Source organism: Raphanus sativus, chromosome 7 (genome assembly GCF_000801105.2).
Source record: "Raphanus sativus cultivar WK10039 chromosome 7, ASM80110v3, whole genome shotgun sequence".
In the NCBI taxonomy this organism is placed as follows: Eukaryota; Viridiplantae; Streptophyta; class Magnoliopsida; order Brassicales; family Brassicaceae; genus Raphanus; species Raphanus sativus.
Genome location: NC_079517.1, coordinates 18,311,003 through 18,333,745, shown reverse-complemented (window position 1 = coordinate 18,333,745; position 22,743 = coordinate 18,311,003). Strand labels below are relative to the sequence as shown.

General features: G+C 35.1%; 3 protein-coding genes across 5 annotated transcripts; all 3 read left to right on the top strand.

Moving 5' to 3' along the window:
• The first annotated feature begins 10,398 nt into the window (after positions 1-10,398).
• LOC108814975 (uncharacterized) lies at positions 10,399-11,932 on the top strand. Its single transcript, XM_018587629.2, has 2 exons — positions 10,399-11,155; positions 11,576-11,932. Exon 1 carries the CDS (start codon positions 10,548-10,550, stop codon positions 11,151-11,153), a length of 606 nt encoding a protein of 201 aa, XP_018443131.1. The 5' UTR covers positions 10,399-10,547; the 3' UTR covers positions 11,154-11,155; positions 11,576-11,932.
• Positions 11,933-14,750: 2,818 nt separating this feature from the next.
• On the top strand, positions 14,751-17,067 carry LOC108817820 (probable arabinose 5-phosphate isomerase). Its single transcript, XM_018590627.2, has 3 exons — positions 14,751-15,479; positions 16,422-16,645; positions 16,726-17,067. Exons 1-3 carry the CDS (start codon positions 14,838-14,840, stop codon positions 16,880-16,882), a joined length of 1,023 nt encoding a protein of 340 aa, XP_018446129.1. The 5' UTR covers positions 14,751-14,837; the 3' UTR covers positions 16,883-17,067.
• Positions 17,068-18,440: 1,373 nt separating this feature from the next.
• LOC108816100 (myosin-binding protein 7-like) lies at positions 18,441-20,873 on the top strand. 3 transcript variants are annotated; one of them, XM_056990522.1, is made up of 4 exons: positions 18,441-18,563; positions 19,254-20,431; positions 20,503-20,549; positions 20,626-20,873. In XM_056990522.1, the coding sequence occupies exons 2-4, from the start codon at positions 19,346-19,348 to the stop codon at positions 20,726-20,728; spliced, it is 1,236 nt and encodes a 411-aa protein (XP_056846502.1). In that variant the 5' UTR covers positions 18,441-18,563; positions 19,254-19,345; the 3' UTR covers positions 20,729-20,873. The 3 variants fall into 3 exon arrangements, with proteins under 3 accessions (XP_056846502.1, XP_018444175.1, XP_056846501.1); XM_018588673.2 differs by lacking the exon at positions 18,441-18,563 and adding an exon at positions 18,926-19,118; XM_056990521.1 differs by lacking the exon at positions 18,441-18,563 and having other exon boundaries at positions 18,926-20,431.
• Positions 20,874-22,743: the final 1,870 nt, after the last annotated feature.

Below are 22,743 nucleotides of genomic sequence, written 5' to 3'. Positions count from 1 at the left end.
GCACATTATGGAGCAGACAACATACTAAAAACTAATTACAGAGATAAGTCTCTGACTATACCTTAATTAGGTGCAAATAATATGAATATGTCTAATGAAATAGAATTTATGTAATGATCGATGTATATGGTTTATTTGTTATAATCTTTTTTGGAAAATAGTTGTACTTACGATATATATGGTAGTATATAGGTTGTAATTGAACTCAAATTTATTTAAGGAAAAGACATTAATCTAACCGAAAAAGACAAGCACAAAAATAGGTAACATTATTTAATTCACAGTGGAATGGAAGTGTAAATAAGTTTGAAAACAAAGAAAATAATATTTTTCTTTTAATAATATAGATGTTAGTAAAGGGAAACCAGATCTAACAAAAAAAAACACAAATTACCTAATGTTGTGAAAGTGTGTTTTATTATTGAATCAAAGTGTTCCTTATATAGGAAATACATGGCGACATGGGCCTAAATACAATGGGCCATAAACGGGCCAATATTACAAGTAAATATCTAATGGGCTGGACATCCATAAACATAATATTCATAACACTTCCCCTTGGATGCCAGAACCATATAGAGCTTGTAGTGTGCTTAATGTTGCCTCATTAAAACCTTACTCGGAAAACCCAGTGGGACAAAACCGAAGTGAAGGAAAAAGAGTACAACACACACTACTCCCCCTGTTCTGGACCTCCGTTCTTCAAGTCCGGCGCATGGACACTTTGATGGTTTAGCTTCATGGGCGCCAAGTCTTGAACTGGTCCTTCTGTTGCCACGTCCCAAACGGATAGGTAGACTTCATAGATGTGTAGTTGGTGTAGACATGGTGAAGAAGTCGGCTAACATTTCTCATGACTGAACTTGTAGTACTTTGTGCTTCTTCATCATCTCCAAATGTGTATAACCTGTTTGAGACCTTGTATAAACTTGTAACATTTATTAAAACCAAACAATCTCTTTTCTTTTGGGTTTGGTTAGTATAAATCAATCTCAAACTTTTAGTTTCTTAGAAGGTAACTTAGGATATATTGATCATGTCCCATTGTCTCATGTTCGGACATGCCAAATTTATCTAAGTAAAGTGCCAATAACACTTATGGCAGGGGACGTGTATGGCTTTAGTATCAATGTCTTATGGTCTGAACATATCCATAAAACTTATCCGACCTAGTATGACTTGCCATATCAAGGCGCCAATCATATCAATACATTTCTTTTGGTCGGATGTGCATAAGTCTTAAAAGTACTTATGTAAAGTCTTTCCTGGACCAAGGACACATGCCTTGTCCATAGCCATACCACGATTTGAATATAGTGGTCACTGGAACCGGTTTAGTCGGAACATGATCGAGGGGATCGAGCCGAAACGGGGCCGGAACAAGACCGAGATGATTACATGGTCCATCTTTCTTAGATAAATTTCGACCATGAATGCCTTAGTATATCCATGATCTACTCGGATCATGCTATGTCCATTGTGTGTGTCCCGTTCATAGCTTTTGACCAAACTCTTCATGAACCTTCTTTATTATATGTCCATAACTTGTTCATGAATGGCTATCATGCTATAATTTGATGTTCATCAAAACTAAGCCACTTTTGGATCAATATGCCGTTCCCCTTACTATGGACGTTTCAGGTCGGACAAGACCGAAGGGAACGGATCGGAACGGGCTGGACTAGAACCAAGATGATTAAGGTCGAACTAGGTTGGACGTGATCCTAGTTGATATGGGTCTTTGGTCGTGAATCTGATGGATTCATCCTCTTATTCTCTTTTGACCATATCACATTCTATTCTTGGTACTTTGGATCATAGATCTCAATACATATTCATGGCTATCATCTCCACTATAGATCATTGTATTCTTATCATAGCCTGTCCAAGAATCAATCGATCTAATCATCCTTTCTTTAAGTATGAACACAAGGAATTTCCTTCATAATATATGCATGGAGTGTTCAGGGACGTTCTTATAGAACTCCTTTCACTAAGTATTACTTAGTCTTATCCTTTACATGCATTATATGCTTTATATGCAGCTGCCTTTCGTTTCAGTCCATGAATAGCTTAGGAACAAAACTATTCTATGAGAATTTCTTTTCTCATCTTTCTGATACTCTTATCATTTCTTTATCCAGTGATCAATCATGCTGCTTACTACATTTCCCTTTTCTTATATCCAGACCTTTATCACTTTCGGATTTGTAGTAGCATCCACCACATAGGAGTATATCTCCTTATAATCTGTTCCTTGGTCTTTGTGAGTATCCTTGTGTAATAAAGCCATTCCTTGAATGCTTTAAATAGGAATATGAACACCTTAGTCCATGTCTCACGATTTCTTTTCCTTTCCCACACAGGACCCATTTTTCACTGGTTTTATCTTATCAGATGGTGTTTCTATATATGGCCAATACACCCATCTCTTTTATAGATTCTTTGAATCTTTCTTAAACCCCCACAGTTTCTTTTAGTCTATGAATGCATTCTTGTATTCTCGTGGGTTCTGATCCTCGCTTATATCTTTTAAACTCAAGTGCTATTTTCTTATGCATCTTTATCTTTTGTGTATGTATGTGTCGACACTTCTTTTATAGTGTTCCATTGTGTTCCAGACATGAACTAATCGATTAGAGATTTCATTCTTACTAAGAACCTTTATTACCTTGCAGTTTGGCGTCCCAAACTACATGGTCTGGTATCTTAGATGTTCAGCTGCGCAGCCTTATCTAAATGTCTGGTCTGGTTTCCCTTATGACCTCAGATATGTCTTTTATTTGCACCTTTCTTTTTATTTCCGAGGTTCCTTATCTTATGGAACATATTGGTCTATCTTTAGACTCTATAGCAACTTGATTATGTCTCTTCTAGGACATTAATTTCGTGGTGCTTAAGCTGGTATGACTTAGTCATTCTTTTTCTTTTCTTTTCGGGTCTAATTTGTCTGGCATTCTTTTAGCTAGCTTTGTATGATCTTTCTTTGGACGTCTTAAATCATATTCTCTGGTCCGAGGATCTTGCCAAGACAAGGATGGTTAATACCATTCCATTTCTTTATACTTGTACCAGCTTATTTCTTTCTCCCCCTGATGTTGGATAGTCGGATTTAATCATGCAATCCGTAAACCTGGCCTTAATCTGATCACCCATATTTGGCTCAAGGTTTCTTATAAAATCGTGGGAGAAAGCATTCTCATATCCAACATATATTCCCAATCTTATCTCATCTTTTTATGAGGTTCCATCCTAGACGGCACATATTATTGTGGTGGTCTATACATAATCTCTTAGGATGGTCTATGTCTGGATCATGACCCTTTATCATTCTTAGATGGGAATATCTATGCTCACTTTATATGGCCTGATGCATATTTTTATTACATGTAAATCCATGTGTTCCCAAGCATTAGCTAGTGATCTTTGTATCACAAAGAATTCGGCCAAGTTCTATCATGGTCATAGACCATGTCACTCGGATTTTTAGTGTTGTTCATGGACCACGGGAGTGTCATTTCTCCCCCTCATGAACATGCTATAAATATTTTAGATGCTTGGAACATTATAGCCTATTGAGTTTCCCTTGTGTACATGTTACACAACGTGAGATTCTATGGGATAACTCTTTTGTGCCTTTTTCGATATCAATCTTTGCATCAATTTTAAAGACCTGGATGGCTAGTCCAGTCATGCCATAAAGTGTATAAAATTTTGTGGTCAACCTATCTGGTTACCTAGGCCTTTTGCCTTTATCATACTGATCTTTTAGCATAGTTTAGATCAGTTGGGAGTACAGTCTCGACCATTTTTATGCCTTGGGCGATTTTTACTTTCTTTATAATCTTAAGGAATTTATATTTCTTTTGCCCATTGGTTCAATGCGGAAACCATTCATTTTTAAATCTTTATAACTCAATGGGTCTTTTATTAGGTGTATATAATGCCTTGGCCGAGTGACTATACTCTTATTTATAAACTCATATATACTCTTATCCATATCATAGAGTTTTGATGTCGAAATTTTTTTCAAGGCATCTGAAGTCTCATAATCCATCTGATCATTTTCTTTTTCATGAGTTTCATACTCTATTTGATCAGTATGGTCATGATCCATGTCATCTTCACCATCTCGGTAAGCCATGTTGGCTTCCGGATTTTTCTTCAAACTCTCTATGTAAAGCTCATACAAGTGCTTTGGAGTTTGGCAATTATTTGCCCAGTGATTACCCATACCACATTTGTGACACAAAAAAGATTTTATTTAAGGTTTAAAAGACACACTTCGACCTCGACCTCGACCACGGCTAAAGCCGGGTGTGGTACTGCGGCCTCGTCCTCGCCCATGTGTCTTAAATGTGTCACGACCTCGTCCATAACCTTTCCCACGGCTAGGGCCGGAATGGTTGTTGTGCTGGACGAGATTACTTTCTTTCTTAGGCTCCAAAATCAGCCTAGAAATGTCGGGTAATGATTTTGTACCGGGAGGTCTCATCTCACTGTTTCTCATTAATAACTCATTATTGGTCTCAGCCAATAGTAAACAGGAGATCAAATCAGTATAGGTGGTGAAACCTCTTTCTCTATACTGCTGTTGCAGTAACACATTAGAGAAAGTCTTGTTCAGTTACTTCTTCACCACATTGTTTCAACATTGAAACTATCTTAAACAGAACCGAGTTGTATTCATCCACAGACTTATAGTATTGAAATCTCAGGTTCTTCCACTCAAATTTTATCCTTTGGTAATAGCACCGTTTTATGGTGATCATATCTCCGCTGTAAGGCGGTCCAAAGTTCTAGTGGATTTTCTTTACTGGGGTACTGATTTCTTTAGACTCTCATTTAGATGGTGGCTAATAACTAATATTGCCATGTATCAATCTTTCTCATTTGGCAATATCGCCTTCTGTGATTCATTCACCAAGTCCTTTTGACTTTAGGATAACCTCGGTATCCAGTGCCCATTTTAAATTATTATCTCTTTAGAGATTTAGGACAGCATAATCCAAGTTGATTTTCGACATCTCATATTATATATCACTTAATCTTTATAAGAAAATCAATCATATAAATCGTGTGATCAAGCAAACAATCGAGTTAATGCTTTCCTAATAAACAAGTCACACGGCTTAGATATATGTCTAAAATATAAAGTTTTTCCTTTTATAGAACGTTTCTGAAAATATAAATTTTCTGAAAATAGAAAGTTTCCCTTTATAGTAAGTTTCTAAAAATAGAAAGTTTCCTTTTATAGTAAGTTTCTAAAAATAGAAAGTTTCCTTTTATAGTAAATTTCTAAAAATAGAAAGTTTATTTTCTAGAAATATTCTGAAAATATAAAGTTTTTTTTTTATAGTAAGTTTCTAGGGTTTATAAGAAATCGATCATAATTATGTTTTAGGAGATGATCAACTTCAAAGTTTAAAATCGATTTGATCATTCAGATCAATGATGTTTTCGAGATTCAGCAAGCCATTGAGGCTGTGATTTTAATTGATTAACAATCTCATATCGAACTTTAGGTTTAAGAGCTCCGATTTACTCATGGATGGGTTTGAACTTATTAATCTAGGTTGTTAGGGATTTTGCAAGATTTTAATTGTCATAACCTTTAACATCAAACCAAATTCGATTGTTTGTGTTCTCTTTTAGAGTTTCAGACAGTTTACCTTTGTTTAGAGAAGATCTGAAACCGGACCACCAAGAGAAAGAGAGATCGTAGATGGATTAGAGTTTTGACGGTGCAGCTTAAAACGGGAGGTGAGCGCGCGTCTGAAATCGGATTGATGTGACGTTTGCGGCACTGGATTCTTCTCGTCGAGAGCTGCAAATTGATAGGTTGATCGTCATCTGAGTCCTTACGGTTAGAGAGATATGACAGTTTGAAGTTGCAGCCGAAATTAGGGTTTTAGGTCACTTGACGGCGCGTCTTAGAATAGCGATTGAGAGCGCGTCCGACGTCAGATAGAGTCGAGGCCGACAGCGTTGGATTCGTCTCGTCAAGAGCTTCAATTTGATATGTGGCTCGTCGTCTGGATCCTTACGGTTGAAGAGAACGAGCTGTTTGAAGTGGCGCCGTCAATTAGAGTTTTTGAGGTAGCTCGGGATTTCAGAGTTTCGTGCTGATAACGTGTTGTGAAAGTGTGTTTTATTATTGAATCAAAGTGTTCCTTATATAGGAAATACATGGCGACATGGGCCTAAATACAATGGGCCATAAACGGGCCAATATTACAAGTAAATATCTAATGGGCTGGACATCCATAAACATAATATTCATAACACCTAACAAGTTCTTATCTTTTTTTTACTTTCTCTCTTCAAATCTAATTTCCATTTTTTTGATTATTTGACAAATAGACTAAATTTTAAACTTGAATAAATATACTGTCCCGCACTTTTTGGAGAAAAAGATATACAATGTCAACATTAGCTATTAGATCAAATATGTGCTCTATCTCCATATTTGTTTGTGATTTGTATGAACCGTTATACCAAGAATAATCGACAAAGCAGCAAGCGACAGAAAAATTGGCTACCACCCGAAATGTAAACAGATTAAGTTGACGCGATGATTTGATGGTGTTTGTGGATGGGCAGAGAAGATCTATCAAGGGTATTATCAGGATTTTTTTAGATGCATTCTCGAAGCAGTCTGGTTTAAAAATCAGTATTGAGAAATCCACAATATATCTCGTTGGCTGCACGGATCAAAGCCGGGAAAACTTACTCTCTGATTTCCCTTTTTCTACTGGTCAACTACTGGTACGATATCTCGGTCTTCATCTTTATCACTAAGCGAGGGACGGCAGCAGACTATACGCCACTCATTGAGAAAATAAATTAAAAAATAAGGTTGTGAGCAGTTATACATCTATCGTATGCTGGACGCTTTCAACTGTTAAAGTCGGTAATAGCAGGGATAACGTCCTTTTGGATAACTGTCTATAGACTACCTAAAGCATGTGTGGAAAATATGCATGGTCTATGCTCCGCTTTTATGTGGTCAGGACCAGACTTAAACACACACAAGGCAAATGTATCATGGACGAAAGTATGTAAACCAAAACAGGAGGGAGGTATGGGCATTAAATCATTGCATGAAGCCAATATAGTATGTTGTCTTAAGTTGATATGAAGGATTTTGTGGGGATATAGTTCTCTTTGGGTAAAATGGATAAGCAAGGTGATCTTGAGAAATGAGACATATTGGACGATAAAAGGTACAACGACAGTGGGGTCTTGGATGTGGCAAAGGTTACTCAAGTACCGAGACACAATAAAGCATTTCTTTCGTGTAGAGGTGGGGAATGGAGAGGTTTCATAGATCTCGGAATTAGTAAACATCACTACAAGAAAACAGTTATTTTTCAACTCTCTTTTGTGACTATTTATTTGGTCACTAAATGTAGTGACATCTAAAAGACAGATTTGTGACTGAATAGTGACAATACAAGTTAAAGTGGCAAACTAGTCTCTAATTTATGACTGAGTGATATAGTAAGTAACTAGTCGCATTTTAGTGACCGTCTAGCAACTGAAACTTTACTGATCCTGTTAGAAGAAAATTAGTCGCATTATGGGGACTATTTTGTGACAGTATTTGTAGTCGCTAATTGTAGATACAAAATAATCTTAAATATCCAACTACTTCGAAACTGATTATTTCTATTATTATTTGGTGGCAAAATAGTCCCTAAGAAGTTGGTAGAAACGTGCAAATTTTTTGATTTAGTTACTACATCTAAATTTAGTGAATTTCATTGTAATTTATCAACCTCTGATGATGAAGATGAGGAATTTGAATAATGTTTTAGATGTTTAAATGTATGCAATGTAGCTGTTTTTATAATAAAGATCGATATTTTGTAGATTAGTTATCTATATGTGAACGAACAGAGGTGAAACCAGCTATTTATGGTTGCACCTGAGACAAAATCTAAACAGTTCTCCCAAAAATTATGATGTAATATTTTGCAATTTTACCTAGTGTAAGTGGGATATACATTTCAAATTAGATGAAAAGGGCTGTTATCTTCTATTTGGCATCCAAGTTCCCTTTGATTTTGATTTGCAACCGCCAGTAATCATTTCCCCCAAATTCAACACTATATAATCATAATTATAATTCATTCATTATATACAATTTGAACTGAAAATATAAGTATTGTAAGAAACATAACTTCACAAATTTTACCTAGTGTAACTGTGTAAGTAGGATATATGTTTCAAATTAGATGAAAAGGGCTGTTATCAATTTATCATTAAACTTTCGGGGTTTCGGGTATAAAGTATACGTTTTTTTATCTTTTGAAACCCTTCACTTCTATTTAGCAGCCAAGTTCCATTTGATTTGCAACCGTCGGAAATCATTTCCCCCAAATTCAACATTATATAATCATAATTATTGTAATTCATTCATTTTATACAATTTGAACTGAAAAATATAAATATTGTAAGAAACATAATTTCTCAATGCTGAGAACTTATAATTAATTTGAATGTTTTAAGTGTGAGTAATGTACACTTTCTACTACGGTACTCCTTCCAAACCATTGTTTACCATGTATATGGAAGGAAAGAAATAACAGGAAGCATGGGGAATATCCTAAACCGACAACAACTCTGATTCAAATCATTGATAAGAAAGTGCGAAACAAGCTTTGCGCACTCAGGAAAAGAGAGGGACCGAAGCTACGACCTTGGACTTACCGAATGGTTTGCCTCAAGACCAACAGCCTAAAACCAAGAAGACAATGTTCTTCATTTGATTTTCTTTTTCTCCAAAACATTAGCTACTGTCAGTGTTTTTAAAACCGGACCGGCTAGCGAACCAGAATTGTTTTGGATCATGGGTCATTGTGGTTCGATCGGGTTTGAACTCAGTTCGATCGGGTTTGATTGGATTAAACCGAATTTAATGGTAATTGTTAAAAAAAAATATGGATATTCTTACAAAATAGAACATATTAATTAAAATGTTTAAATAGTAATTTTAGAAAAACTTAAAAAATACTAACAATTAAAATGTAACAAAAATAATAAATAATTTAATAGTTCAAATCTAAAATCAATATGAAAAGCACATTTAAACTTTATTCTCAGATCTTATCTTGACGTGAATATTAAATTTTGTGAATCTTTTAATTTATGAGTTGTCGAGACATAAAAAATCGAGAGATGATACTTTATTAATCTTTAATAAATCATATTTTTACTTAACAAAAAAAAGAAAAAATGTTTATTGTTTTGTAATTAACAAAATTTTGGTTTATATGCAAATCGGGGTTTAGTTACGTTGTCATTAACCCAACCCGAATTATTGTCAGTTCATAGTTCAATCCGGTTCGACCGTGGTTCGGTCTGAATTTAAAAACACTTGCTGTTGATTGTAAAAAAAACTATTTTTTTGTTTTAATTAATTTTACATTCTGTTCAAAAAAAAAATTCTGTTAATGTTATTCATTTGGTTGTATGTATGTTATCTCATATGTAATGTTATAATTTTTAGGGAAAATTCCATAAAAATACCCGAACTAAATTTTGTTAAGCTTTTTAATACCCAAACTTTTTCACTACCCAGTTTAATACCCCAACTAATTATTTTGCTCATTTTAATATCCAAACTTTTAAAACTGTGCCCACTTTAATACCCGAAATTTATTTATTTTAATAAAAATACCAATAAGTTTCAAATAAAATTTTTAAAAATCTCTAAAATTTACAAAATAAACTCAGAAAATTCTAAATTTTTTTGGTGTTTGAGAAATAAAAATAACTAAATAGTGTAAAATATTAAATTTTGTAATAAAATTTCTAAGGTTTAAATATTGTATTTAATTTGTTTTCTGAAATAAAAAACAAAATTTATTTTTATCATTCAAATTCATTTATTTTTTTGAAAAAATAAATTTTTCATGGTTTATCTACCTTCTTTTCTAAATCTTAAAATAAAATTAGAATTTTTAATATTTTTTCTTAGATTTTGAGATTTTATTAAGTTTTGTTTGAAACTTATTAGTATTTTTATTTAAATAAATAAAGTTTGGGTATTAAAATGGGTACAATGTTAAAAGTTTGAGTATTAAAATGAGCAAAATAATTAGTTGGGGTATTAAACTGGGTAGTGAAAAAGTTTGGGTATTAAAAAGCTTAACAAAATTTAGTTAGGGTATTTTTATAGAATTTTCCCTAATTTTTATAAATAAAACTATTTGTTAAAAGAAAAAGAAAAAAAAATAGACAATTATTTCACGAAATATAAATTATCTGCAAAAAAGGATGGGTACGTACGTGTCATGTGTCTAATCGGAATGACCATCACTTGCGTCTCCCTTTTATCTTTCTCCTCCTTCGCAATCATTAAAGTACAATTAATGATCTTTAATTTTTATTTAAAATCTGAAAAGACAAATAAAGAAACCAGATGAGGTAGACAAAAAGCGAAAACGAAAAACAGAACATAGATTCGTTTCTTCATCGTCCTTTGATCCCAAAATCTAGAAACAGAAAACTTTTATAGCCTAAAAGAGAAGAAGACTGCAATGGCGAGACCCAACAACAAAAACACCTCCCTTAACTACAACCACATCCTCCAAAAAGATCCTTCTTCCTCTTACTCCTCTGTTGCTCGTTCCAAAGGCCGTATGCTCGTCCTCACCAAACCTTCCCCCAAACCCCTCAAATCTTACGCCGCTGCGTCCACGACTACCGCCACTGCCCCTCCTCCCCTCTCTCCGGCTCCGAGGACTCCGGATCAAGCAAACTCTGATCCAGATCCAAATCAGATCTCTCTCCGTCCCTTAGGTCATACCGGACCTGTTTCCTCGCTGTCCTTCCCTTCTCGGACTCAGGAATCCGACAAAAACATATCTTCTCCGGCTCTGACGTCCGTTTCCCCGAAACCTGACCGGTTTGTTCCTCCGCATCTTAGGCCAGGGTTTGTCCGGAAAGACGAGAAACCTGTACCCGCTTCTTCTTCTTCGATCCTGGGGTTGCCTCACCAAGAACAGCAACAACCGCGGCAGGGATATTCAGGGTATGGACACACCGGGCGACCCAAATCGGGTGGGTATGAGAGGATTCGATCCGATCCAGATTACTTGGGTCGACCAAGATCGAGCGGGAACCGACCCGGCACCTCCGGATGATGGTATGTTAATCACTCTCTGCTCACGTTTTAGGCTATTAGCTAACTAATGATCGTAACCTCAGTGAGATTAGGTTTACCTCAATTATCTTTAAGATTTGTCTTGCCCGTTTTTTAGATTGGAAACGATGGTTTGGTCTTTTTGCATTGTTAAGAGTGTGTCATGGTGACCTCTTGTGTCTGAACATGAGGATTCTTGTGTCCAATTCGTTTGACCAAAGACAAGTTGTCCATTCCTTATAGGTCTTACTTGGGATTTAACCTATTTGTTTGTCCTTCGTGTTCTTCTTTTCTTGGATTTGTGTGTTTGGCTGTAGATATGATGGGATCTATATCTCTTCTTTACCCATTTGGCATCTCATGTCTGTTGTGTACTTTTTTGTGGAAAGGTGTAACTAGAATTTTGATGATTTATTTGTACAGATGAGCTTGCTGGGTTGATGTCGCTCGATGATGAAGATGGAAACTACCTCTGTTTCTGTGTTAACATCTCATTCTCAAGGAGGATTATAAACCGTGACTTTTTGTTTCCCAGTTCTTTTGATCATACATGAGACTATTCAAAGTATCACCCAAGATTCAGTAGATTTGTAGAAGATGTTGTTTAGGAGTGTGATGCCATCGTAGGCAAGGCCTGACACGATAACAATTCTGTTCTCACTTACTAGACTTTTAAGTTTCAAAACTTTGTTAATGTACCTATAATTCAAACTAGTACATGTTTTATATTAGATTTTAAAGTGTTTCGTTTCTTTTTTTATCAAGACACATTGTTTATGATTTTGTTTAGTGGAGATTTTTTTCCAAACTGATTTCAGATTGTTCATACTTCACTTAAATTACCGTACAAATGAGACTATCTATTTGATCAAACCTTTCTTGTGTATTGTGAGGATCAACTGAAGTAAACTCTTTCTTCTATCGTTCACTCAAAGCTGATAGATATTCCACAATGTGACAGAAACCTATGCCAAATTGTCCACTAGATGGTGTTAGCGGTGAAAGCTACAACCTCGCAATTTCAGCGAAACAAATCCATCATGTACAAAGGATCAATTACCTTCTTCGAAGTCAAACAATACTTTTCAATCATTTGCAGAATTTAATCATATTATTCCATTGAATTTTGCACATTTGTTTGTTTCACCAATTGTCTCGAAAGTACACTAAAAATAGGAGGAAAAATCAGAAAAGTTTGAGCCATATGAATTTATAGTTTTCATCCTTTCTATTTCTAACAGTTTCACATGCATTTTATAGGATTGTCTATATGTTTTCTTAATCCAAAAAAAATGCATGTGAAACTAAAAAGTACTTATTATACGCAGCAATGGTTAAATCAAAGGAAAAATTCTTTAAAAAAACACAAACTAATTTTCATTTGCTAATAAAATACACGACCTATTTTGGATCTATGTTTAATACACGAACTAATTTCTGTTGCCTATTAAATACATAAACTTTTGAAATTCACAGATTTTACACATCATTTTAGACGACGTTAACTATATTTAATGGAGGTTAAGACGACGTTAGTGCTTAATTAAACACGTGTTTAATTTATGAAAAAGGAAATTCCTTAAAAATACACGAACTAATTTTTATTTGTTAATAAAATACACGAAATATTTTGGATCCTCGTTTAATACACGAACTAATTTTTGTTTTCCATTTAATATACAAACTTTTAAAATTTGCAGATTTTATACATCGATTTAGACGATGTCAGCTATGTTTAACATGATCTAGATGATGTCAAAATGAATACGATGTTAGTGTTTAGTTAAACATGTGGTTAAACTGCGAATGAAAAAATCTTTTCGATATATTATATTGGTAGTTTTCTTCTCCATTACGCTTCTATAGTGTAAATTAACCTTGATTGAATCATTATCAGTGCAATTAAAATGAAGAATATTAATCAAAAACATATAACACTAAACTAATTCCAAAATCCGAAATTCGTTAAAGCTACCTAGTTTTCTTCATCATTTTTCAAGACATAGAATTCGACTCTACTTCGAAACAATATAAAACAAAATCAAAGCGAAGAAGAAGAAAAGAAACAGAGTTTGGAGAATAGAAGAGGTTGGAATAGATTAGGGTGTCAAATTCGAATCAAAACTAACTTGAATAAAAGGTTCAATCGATTCGAGAGGTTTTGGGTGAGGGTGAGCGTGCTTTTCACAGTTTAACCACATGTTTAGGTAAAACTAACGTAGTTTTTTGTTAAACATAGTTGACATTGTCTAAATCGATGTGTAAAATCTGCAAATTTTAAAAATTTGTGTATTAAATGGAAAACAAAAATTAGTTCGTGTATTAAACGGGGAACCAAAATAGTTCGTGTATTTTATTAACAAATAAAAAGTAGTTTGTATAGTTTTAAGGAATTTTCTTTTCATAAATTAAACATGTGTTTAATTAAGCACTAATGTCGTTTTAACTTCCGTTAAATATAGTTAACGCTGTCTAAAATGATTTGTAAACTCTGTGAAAAGTTTATGTATTTAATAGGCAACAAAAATTAGTTCATGTATTAAATGGAGATCCAAAATAGTTCGTGTATTTTATTAGCAAATGAAAATTAGTCTATGTATTTTTAATGAGGTCATCTCCAATGGGACTGCAAAACACTATTTTAGTGTATTTTTTACACCAAAACCATCTCCAATGGGACTGCAAAAATTACACTATTTTAGTGCAACACTATAATTTCACACCAAATTTTGTGTGACACTATTCACCACACTTAGAGCATCTCCAACTCCACTCTATTTTTTTGAGCATCTCCAAGGATTCACTCTATTTTTCACTTTAAAATAGAGTAACTCTATAATAGAGATGAAGTTTGCTCTAATGGTACTCTATTTTAAAGTAGAAAATAGAGTGATGAACAAAAAAAAACAACTTACTCTATATTTGGAGTAAATCTATTTTTCACTCTATTATAGAGTGAGAAATAGAGTATCATTGGAGTATTTTTTACTCTAAACTCTATTTTAGAGTGAAAAATAGAATGAAGTTGGAGATGCTCTAAAACACTATTCACTCCATTAAAACACTATTTACTTATTTTATTAATAAAACTTACAAATAAATAAATGAGAAATAAAAAGATAAATACATATAATATTATAAAATAACTTTTGGTGTAAAGTTTGGTGTTATGATTGGAGAAGAACTCCTTTTTAGTGTTAAAATTACACTAAAATAGTGTGATTTTGACATAAAAATAATGTTATGGGTTGGAGATATTCCGAATTTTTCCTAAATTCAAACGCATTCGTTGAAGAAAGAACAACTTTACAAAAACCGTAAACAAATATAGTAAACGTATAAACTCGACATTATCATACAATAATATATGAAAAAATTGAATCATATTTCATTTGAGTATTAGTGACTCATCATATGTCTGTTTTGACCAAAAATGACTGATCATATATTGTAAAAACGCTAATTTTACCTCTAGTAACCCAATCACCGACGCCCCTCAAAACTCACTCGATCACCGCAGAATATAATGCAAAGGAGTCAGTAATTTACCGTTTTGCCCCTTCGTCTCCATTAATGCACCGTCTGCTTTTTTTTAAGATCTCTCTACAAAGCAAAAGATCTCTCTCTCTATCTCTCAGATCAATCAATCTAACAGAGAGATCTCTCTCATTCCCTCATATCAACAATGGGATCTCTACCACCGCCACACCTCGACTTCTCCTCCGCCGATCACGGCGACATCTCCAAAGACAACCTCCTCGCCCTCTTCAAATCCCAACAAGATCTCCTCAACCACTTCTTCAAACACCTCGACCTCTCCCAAACCCTAGACTTCTCCCGCGTCCTCCTCTCCACCACCGGCACCGTCTTCTTCACCGGCGTCGGCAAATCCGCCTTCGTCGCAAACAAAATCTCCCAGACACTCATCTCCCTCAGCTTCCGCTCCTCCTTCCTCTCCCCCCTCGACGCCCTCCACGGAGACATCGGCGCTCTCTCCTCCCGCGACGTCCTCGTCCTCTTCAGCAAATCCGGCTCCACCGAGGAGCTTCTCCGCCTCGTCCCCTGCGCCAAGGCCAGAGGAGCCTTCCTCGTCTCTCTCACCTCCGTTCCCGGGAATCCTCTCGCTGGAGTCTGCGATATGAACGTGCATTTGCCGTTGCAGAGGGAGCTGTGTCCGTTTAATCTCGCTCCCGTGACGTCTACGGCGATCCAGATGGTGTTTGGTGATACGATCGCGGTTGCGCTCATGGCGGCTAGGAATCTAACGAAGGATGAGTATGGAGCTAATCATCCCGCTGGTAGGATCGGCAAGAGCTTGATTTTCAAGGTTTGTTTGATCTCCAGATTGCTCACTTGATTAGCTTAATAACAGGCCTATGCGGTTTGTTACTAAACCGGAATCGAATCCGATCTAAACCGTTTTCTTAATTAAATACTCAGAATAGACTTTTAAGGGGTAAGTATTTTGGTTATCGAATATTTATCCAAACCAAAGTAAATATCCTTAGTTAAACATATTAATTTTAGGGGAATTTTCAAAAATACCACTTTGAAGGTACCATTATTCATCTTTACCACCACTAAGTACACATTTTCAAAAATACCTTATTTATTAAAATGTTAAAGACTCTTATATCTTTGTTTTTATATGCTTTTCAAAATTTTAATCCAAAATTTTAAATCCTAAACCCCCAATTCTAAACCCTAAACCCTAAATCTTCAACTCTAAACCCTAAACCCTAAACTATATACCCTAAATTCAATATCCTAAACCCTAAACCCTGAAACCTCAACTATAAACCCTAAATCCTCAACTCTAAACCCTAAACTTTATACCCTAAACCCTAAAACATCAAATCTAAACCCTAAAACATAAAATCTAAACCCTAAATCCTAAACGTTCAAATCTAAACCCTTCATTAAAAGTAGTGGTAAAAGTGGTTAGTGTAAATATGAAAAGTGGTACTATGAAAATGGTATTTTTGGCAATTTCTCTTAATTTTAAAATACAATTTTAAGATATTTTAGCATATTTTGAAATTTTAGTAGTTTTATATAGGATTTTAGTTATTTCGAATATTAGGTAGTTCTTTATCAGATTTTTTTTTGATTAATTTATATATTTTTGGATAGGTTTTAGTACTTTTGAGTGAACCGAACCAATCTTAAAATCAGAAAAACATGCATAACTTCGAACACCCATGCCTACTTAAGATCCTATAAAGTTGAGTGTGATTGTTAATCTATTATTGTTTGCCATTTCTTGCAGGTAAAGGATGTTATGAAGAAGAAAGAAGAGCTTCCGGTATGTAAAGAAGGAGACTTGATAATGGATCAACTAGTTGAGCTAACCAGCAAAGGATGTGGGTGTTTGCTTGTGGTTGATGAACATCATCGCTTGATCGGTACATTCACAGATGGAGATCTTCGCCGGACTCTTAAAGCAAGTGGAGAAGCTATCTTCAAACTCAGTGTTGGAGAAATGTGCAACAGGCAAGAGAGAGAAAAAACTCTGCTTTAGATCCTGTAATAAACAACAATGGTTTTTGTTGATCCTATTGTTTTGAAAACAGGAAGCCGAGAACAATTGGACCGGAAACAATGGCAGTTGAAGCGATGAAGAAAATGGAGTCACCGCCATCGCCTGTACAGTTTCTACCTGTGCTCACTGAAGACAACACCTTGATTGGAATTGTAACATTGCATGGTTTGGTTTCAGCTGGTCTCTGAGTACGAAGCTGCCTCTATGTCCGAGTTATACACATAAGTTCATTCTTTTTTCTTAAGTTGTGTATTGTTGGTGATGTTCACGGCTAGTGAATGATTGTATTGTATCTATTAGTACACTCTCATGTATTGCATTCTCTTTAGTATTTACGCAAAAGATATGTATAGAGAGTATAAGAAGTTTCTTATATCTTTGTTCTCTCATACCTTTAAACTCTTACTTTCTTTGATGCCTTATCAAGCTACCGGAAATTTCTTTCCTAGAGTCACTGCACATAGCACCATGAATCATCTCTTCATGTCGTTGCAGATTGAACAGAAAAATGGTTGAAGAAACAAAGACAATGCAGTTTCGGTTTTTGCCCATTCTATGTTCAATTTTTTTGCAAGAACGTATCATTATCAACTGGTTAGTATTAGTTATAAGTTATAACCCAACAACTAACTTTTTGTTGCAAGAGATAGAGCTGCCTTGTAACAATGAACGGCATATCCATTGCTACTTCATTCCCTCTTTCAGTATCAACTGTAACTAATCGCATTATAATCTGTATACACATTTTGCTTAGTGTTACTTTTTGATAGTTGATTCTAACAAAGTAGTGACAACTGACAATAAACATTAAAAAACAGTTTCTTCAAATTGCCTTTCCACAATTCTATCCATTTTTAATTTGTTACAATGAATAACACCAAAAACCACACCAAAACAGATATGTAACTTATGCCACAATTAAATTATAGAGAGAGGCACAAGTTATTTATTTATTATTCACGTGTACAACCATCTCTAATTTATACCACATTAAAATTTTGAAGAGAGACACAAATTCCTTTTTTTTTGGACAAAAGAGACACAAATTCCTTGTAAGCCAAACACACAGACCAATGAAATTAGTTTCTCTAATCTCTACCTATAGGTAGGCTCTGACTAATTATCCGCAATTCCAATTCCATCCAAAATTTGTTCTGGAAATAGTGGGATGCCCTGGATAATAAAATTTAGGATTCGTCAATATCGAATTTGGATTCTGATATTAAGATTTGGATACCCAGATCCTAATACTCAGATCCAAATCCATATTTTTAAAATATATAAATATTTATACATAAAATTAATTTTATAATATTATTTTGTTTTGTAATAATATATACATCTAAATATTTATAAATCTCATAAATATTTAATTATGTATTATTTTTAGAATTTAATATTTTAAAAAATAAATTTTATTTTAATTATTTTTACTTATCCAGATCTAGATATCCATAAATAGAATAGTATCTAGAATATATGAAATTTAGATATTTAGAAACGAAAAATCCACAGATCTAAGTAATATATCCACGGATCTGAATACCCTAATTTTTTCCGGATCTCTGATCAGTGGCATCCCCACCTACAAGCCCTCTAAAACCAGAAATGTCATGCAACCTTATTGATGTAAAGTTGTTAGTTTTTTTCTGTTGCAATCATATGTGACATTTTTGCAAAGATAAAGATAAATAGAATTAACATATTGATCTAACCAATACTACTGACATTTGATGTTAAAATAATCTCTCTTTTGGTGCAAGCATTTGATGATAAATCTAGATCAAGAAAACGACAATGACCAAGCTGGAAGAACTCTGGTGCAAGTTTCTGTCCAGCTGCAGTAGATCGGACGAATCAGTAGAGTTGGTAAACATTTTTTTTCAATCTGATCGTAAATCAAATCTTCTTAAGGTATAAATATAAGTTCTAACTTTGCTTATATGCATACAATCATAAGTTAAACCATAATTATGATTTTAACTTTATAAATTCTAACTTTTTTTTTGATCTTCAAAAAAAAAAATTCTAACTATTTTTTTTTTTTGACAAAACATAAGTTCTAGCTCATAAACAAACCTATTTATGAACTTGGGATCTTTTCCCCACCCGTTCGCTAATTTTATCTCTAATCAGTAAAATTACAAACTCACAAAACATTGCATTTAACAGATTTTTGTCGTTAGACAACATTTTAATTTAATTTTTGCCTTTTTCCCACAAAAAGGGCCAAACTTTATTCATGAATGATAACACAAGGGGAACTATGAAACCCGCTCCGATTAAAGAAGGGAGATAGTTGAGGAAGATGAAGAATCAAACACAAAAATAAAATAAAAAAACTTCCTTTCTCCATCTTCTCTCCCGCCGTTTCTAACATTTTCCTCTGTTTTTTTTCTCGGAAGGAGAGGTTTTTGTGAATAGGTAGCTGCACCCACCTTAAAGAAGATTACATATCTATATCTTTAAATCTTCGAGCTTTCTTGATGAATATATATACCTTCTTCTTCTTCTGGGTTTAGAGAATCATCACTTATCTTCTCTGTTTTGACTTTGCAGAAACTTTCTCGCAATTTGTTAGTCGTTAAAGGTTCCTCCTTTTATTAGATTCAAAGTTAGTTTGTCTTTATCTTAGGCTTTTGTGTCTAGCCATGGATTCTGAACAGAGTTTTCCATCAAGAGACGTTGTGAAGTGCTGTTATGATTATTCCCTTGGGGCAGACCCTTGGACTAGAACGGTGAAGAGAAAGCTCAAAGAAGAAGGGAACACGTTGTTGTTGTTGTCGTCACGAGGCTCTTCTGATTTATCTTCAAACGCAAGGTTACTAGTTGAGAACGACTGTGCTGCTCTACTCGAGGATCTTTCTACCCAAAGGAGCACAGTGAAAGATCTTCACCTGGAGCTCGAAGAGGAGAGAAACGCTGCTGCTTCAGCAGCTAACGAGACAATGTCGATGATACTTAGGCTGCAGAGTGAAAAGGCTGAGATACAGATGGAAGCTCGGCAGTTCAAAGCGTTTGCTGAGGAGAAGATGACGCATGACCAAGAAAAGCTCAAGGTTCTTGAAGAGTTGTTGTATGAGAAAGAGCAAGCTATCGAGGCATTGGCTTACGAGGTTGAAGCTTACAAGGATGGGTTGCTGAGCTGTGGGATAACAGAAGCAGAGATGCATGATCAGATTCTTGGTTTTGGTAGAGACTCTAGCACTGTTGGTGGTATTGATGTTTACCCCTGCGAATACACTGTGAAATGTAGTGTGGATGATGAGAATCCGAGTGGACCGGATGGTGATAATGTTGAGGTTGTGGAGAAGGTGATGGTTGGTCAGTCTCCAAACTCTCCTTTAGGAGCTGGAAAAGAGATAAATGGAACATGTTTTGCAGACTCTCCTATGTCTTTTTGTAGTAGTGATAGAGTTTATGCTATTGACTCAATTCATGACGATGAGCCTAGTAAGATGAGCAAGGGAACCAGGTACCAAGAACCAGTGGTCGTGGCTCAGCAAGGAGTGAACGAGCCGGATATTGAGAAGCTTTACACAAGGGTTCAAGCACTTGAGGCTGATAGGGAGTCATTGAGACAGACCATTGTATCTATGCGAACAGACAAAGCTCAGCTGGTGTTGCTGAAAGAGATCGCACATAGTTTATCCAAGGGAACTGTCACAACAAAGAGGCGAAACCTAGTTAGCAAAATGCCATCTTTCAAAGCATTATGTGTAGTAACGGTCTTCAAGGTAATGCAATCATAATCTCTCATATCTTAAAGCTCTCTCACATATTAAAATCTTGCTTCTTGTGGTTTCAGTGGATTGTGTCTTTCGTTTCTTGGAGAAGGAAAGCCAAGCAAAACAAGTAATAAGATTAGCTTTGTAAAAAAACACTTGCTTTTTTTTTTGGTTTTACTGCTTCCTGATGAATGCAATTGCAGGTATGTGTATGATCTTTCAGCAAATAATATGGGGATGCTTATGATGCTAGGCGAGGGATCTCGAGCTAGGAGATGGAGTTGTTTAACAAGTTCACATGTCTAGTAGATATCTCTATTCTTTTCTCTTGGCATAGTTGGTGCAAATTCAATGTACATTTCTCTTTTATTGCAAAGACATCCGATCAGTGACATGTATTTTCTGGTTCAATGTATCAGTTCAAAGTAAATTGTTTTCTTTTATTTATGGATCTTACATCTCCTGAAGGAAAAAAATCTTGTCTTTAGACAAGAAAAGTCATCTACTATGCATGGAAAGAGTGGATTCAAAGCATATACAGATCACGAGGGAGACAGTGTAAGAGTTGTTGCAATACTTCAAGCTCTTTAGATGGACAGGTTCTAAGCTGAGGGCAGATCTCCTGGCCAAGTTGTGATTCTGTATCTGCGAGAGTTCAGCAAGATCTTCAACAGTGGTCTCAGCCATTTTAATTTTTGCAAAGATTAGCATATTATATCATGTAAAAACATATTCAGTTTATATTAGTTAAGTACTGATGACCGGACAAGGTTTGCCTAACAGGTATGATAATGGATAATATAATAGTTCTCTGTTGATGAGTCAATTATTGATTAAGCATACTATAGTTTACCCTTGATATAAGAGCCTAAAATTGTTAAGAAATCGAAATTCAGTTGCCAGGAAAAAAAACACAACTTTGGAGCTTGAAGAGGAGTGGTCTCCCTGTGCAAAATTAATCCAAGATATAAATAAAAATCAAATCACATCAAATTTCAGATACAATATACTCTTCTAGATTTTTTTAAATGACTACTCTTCAAAATGTTATGAGACTGAATTTTGGCATATGATCCTCCGGCTATAATTATACACAACAAATTGATATAAATTAAATAAAATTTAAATGAACCTTGTTGAGGAAAGGCCATGGTGGGCGATCTACGAAGGCTGTCACCAAGAGAGGCAAGAATGCAGTTGGCACATCGGCATTAGATGATAGGAGTCGAGTCTTCGCAAACCCTCTTTGCGGCTTCCGCATCTTTGAAAATCACCTACAAGATAAAAACATAATGTTAAATATTTGAGATATAGGAAAACAAATTTTGATAAGTTGAGAGAGAGAGAGAGAGAGAGAGAGAGAGAGAGAGAGAGAGAGAGAGAGAGAGAGAGAGAGAGAGAGAGAGAGAGAGAGAGAGAGAGAGAGAGAGAGAGAGAGAGAGAGAGAGAGAGAGAGAGAGAGAGAGAGAGAGAGAGAGAGAGAGAGCCGTAACCTATGGAACAGCCAGTGAGTTTGTCGAAGATGATGACTGCCTCCAAGATATAACCGTACTTGATGAGTCTTTATTAGGTGTTGGAGTGTGCTATGGAGTTTTTGAAAGTGTTTACAGACATTTGTGGTACAAAATGTTGAAAGATGAACATGGATGGAAACTTTAAAGATATCTTTTGAATCCCATCTTCTGGGAGGACATGGGAAATTTTGATAGCTTTCTAATGGAAGTGGTCTGAAGTCATTTGGAGCTGTATTGGAGGAGTTATGACCAATCTACTGGAGGCATATCAATACTCGAACGCAGTATGCTGGAGCAGGGTGACGGAGCGGGGTTACGACCCCGCTGTGTATCTAGAGCGACCTGAAAGAGCGGTGGCACATACCCCGCTCGAGTTTACACAGAAATGGAGGAAAAGCAGCTGGAGCGGGGTTGTGACCCGGGTACGGAGGGTCGCTGCTTGTTTTCATCTTAGGCGATTTTTAATGTTTTTAAGGGCTTTTTAGACTTTTTAATATCACCCATTAGGGTTGGAAAAGATCATATAAATACTTTTTAGATCCTAATTGTGGGATTAACTCTTTTTCTCTCAAAAATATATTTGTAAACCTTGAAGAAAGTTTGGATCTTTGATCCTTTTTCATCTTATTTTCTTTGGGTTTGTTGGATTATCTTGTTCACTAAGCATGTTTAACCTTGAATCATCTTTGGTTTTTGGGTTAATCATGTCTATTAGTGAGTAAATCTATCTAGGATTCATGGACTAGGGTGATTAGTGAAAATCTAAGGTGTTTAGTGTTAAATCTACTTCTTTCCTTGCTTGTTGAG

What these genes read in the sequence shown, in the direction of transcription:
- LOC108816100 (XM_056990522.1), top strand. Translation starts at nt 19,346, where the DNA reads ATGGATTCTGAACAGAGTTTTCCATCAAGAGACGTTGTGAAGTGCTGT. An exon ending in GTGTAGTAACGGTCTTCAAG is followed by an intron (nt 20,432 to 20,502) that starts GTAATGCAATCA and finishes TTGTGGTTTCAG; the next exon opens with TGGATTGTGTCTTTCGTTTC. An exon ending in AGGAAAGCCAAGCAAAACAA is followed by an intron (nt 20,550 to 20,625) that starts GTAATAAGATTA and finishes ATGCAATTGCAG; the next exon opens with GTATGTGTATGATCTTTCAG.
- LOC108817820 (XM_018590627.2), top strand. Translation starts at nt 14,838, where the DNA reads ATGGGATCTCTACCACCGCCACACCTCGACTTCTCCTCCGCCGATCAC. An exon ending in GCAAGAGCTTGATTTTCAAG is followed by an intron (nt 15,480 to 16,421) that starts GTTTGTTTGATC and finishes CATTTCTTGCAG; the next exon opens with GTAAAGGATGTTATGAAGAA. An exon ending in GTTGGAGAAATGTGCAACAG is followed by an intron (nt 16,646 to 16,725) that starts GCAAGAGAGAGA and finishes TTTTGAAAACAG; the next exon opens with GAAGCCGAGAACAATTGGAC.
- LOC108814975 (XM_018587629.2), top strand. Translation starts at nt 10,548, where the DNA reads ATGGCGAGACCCAACAACAAAAACACCTCCCTTAACTACAACCACATC.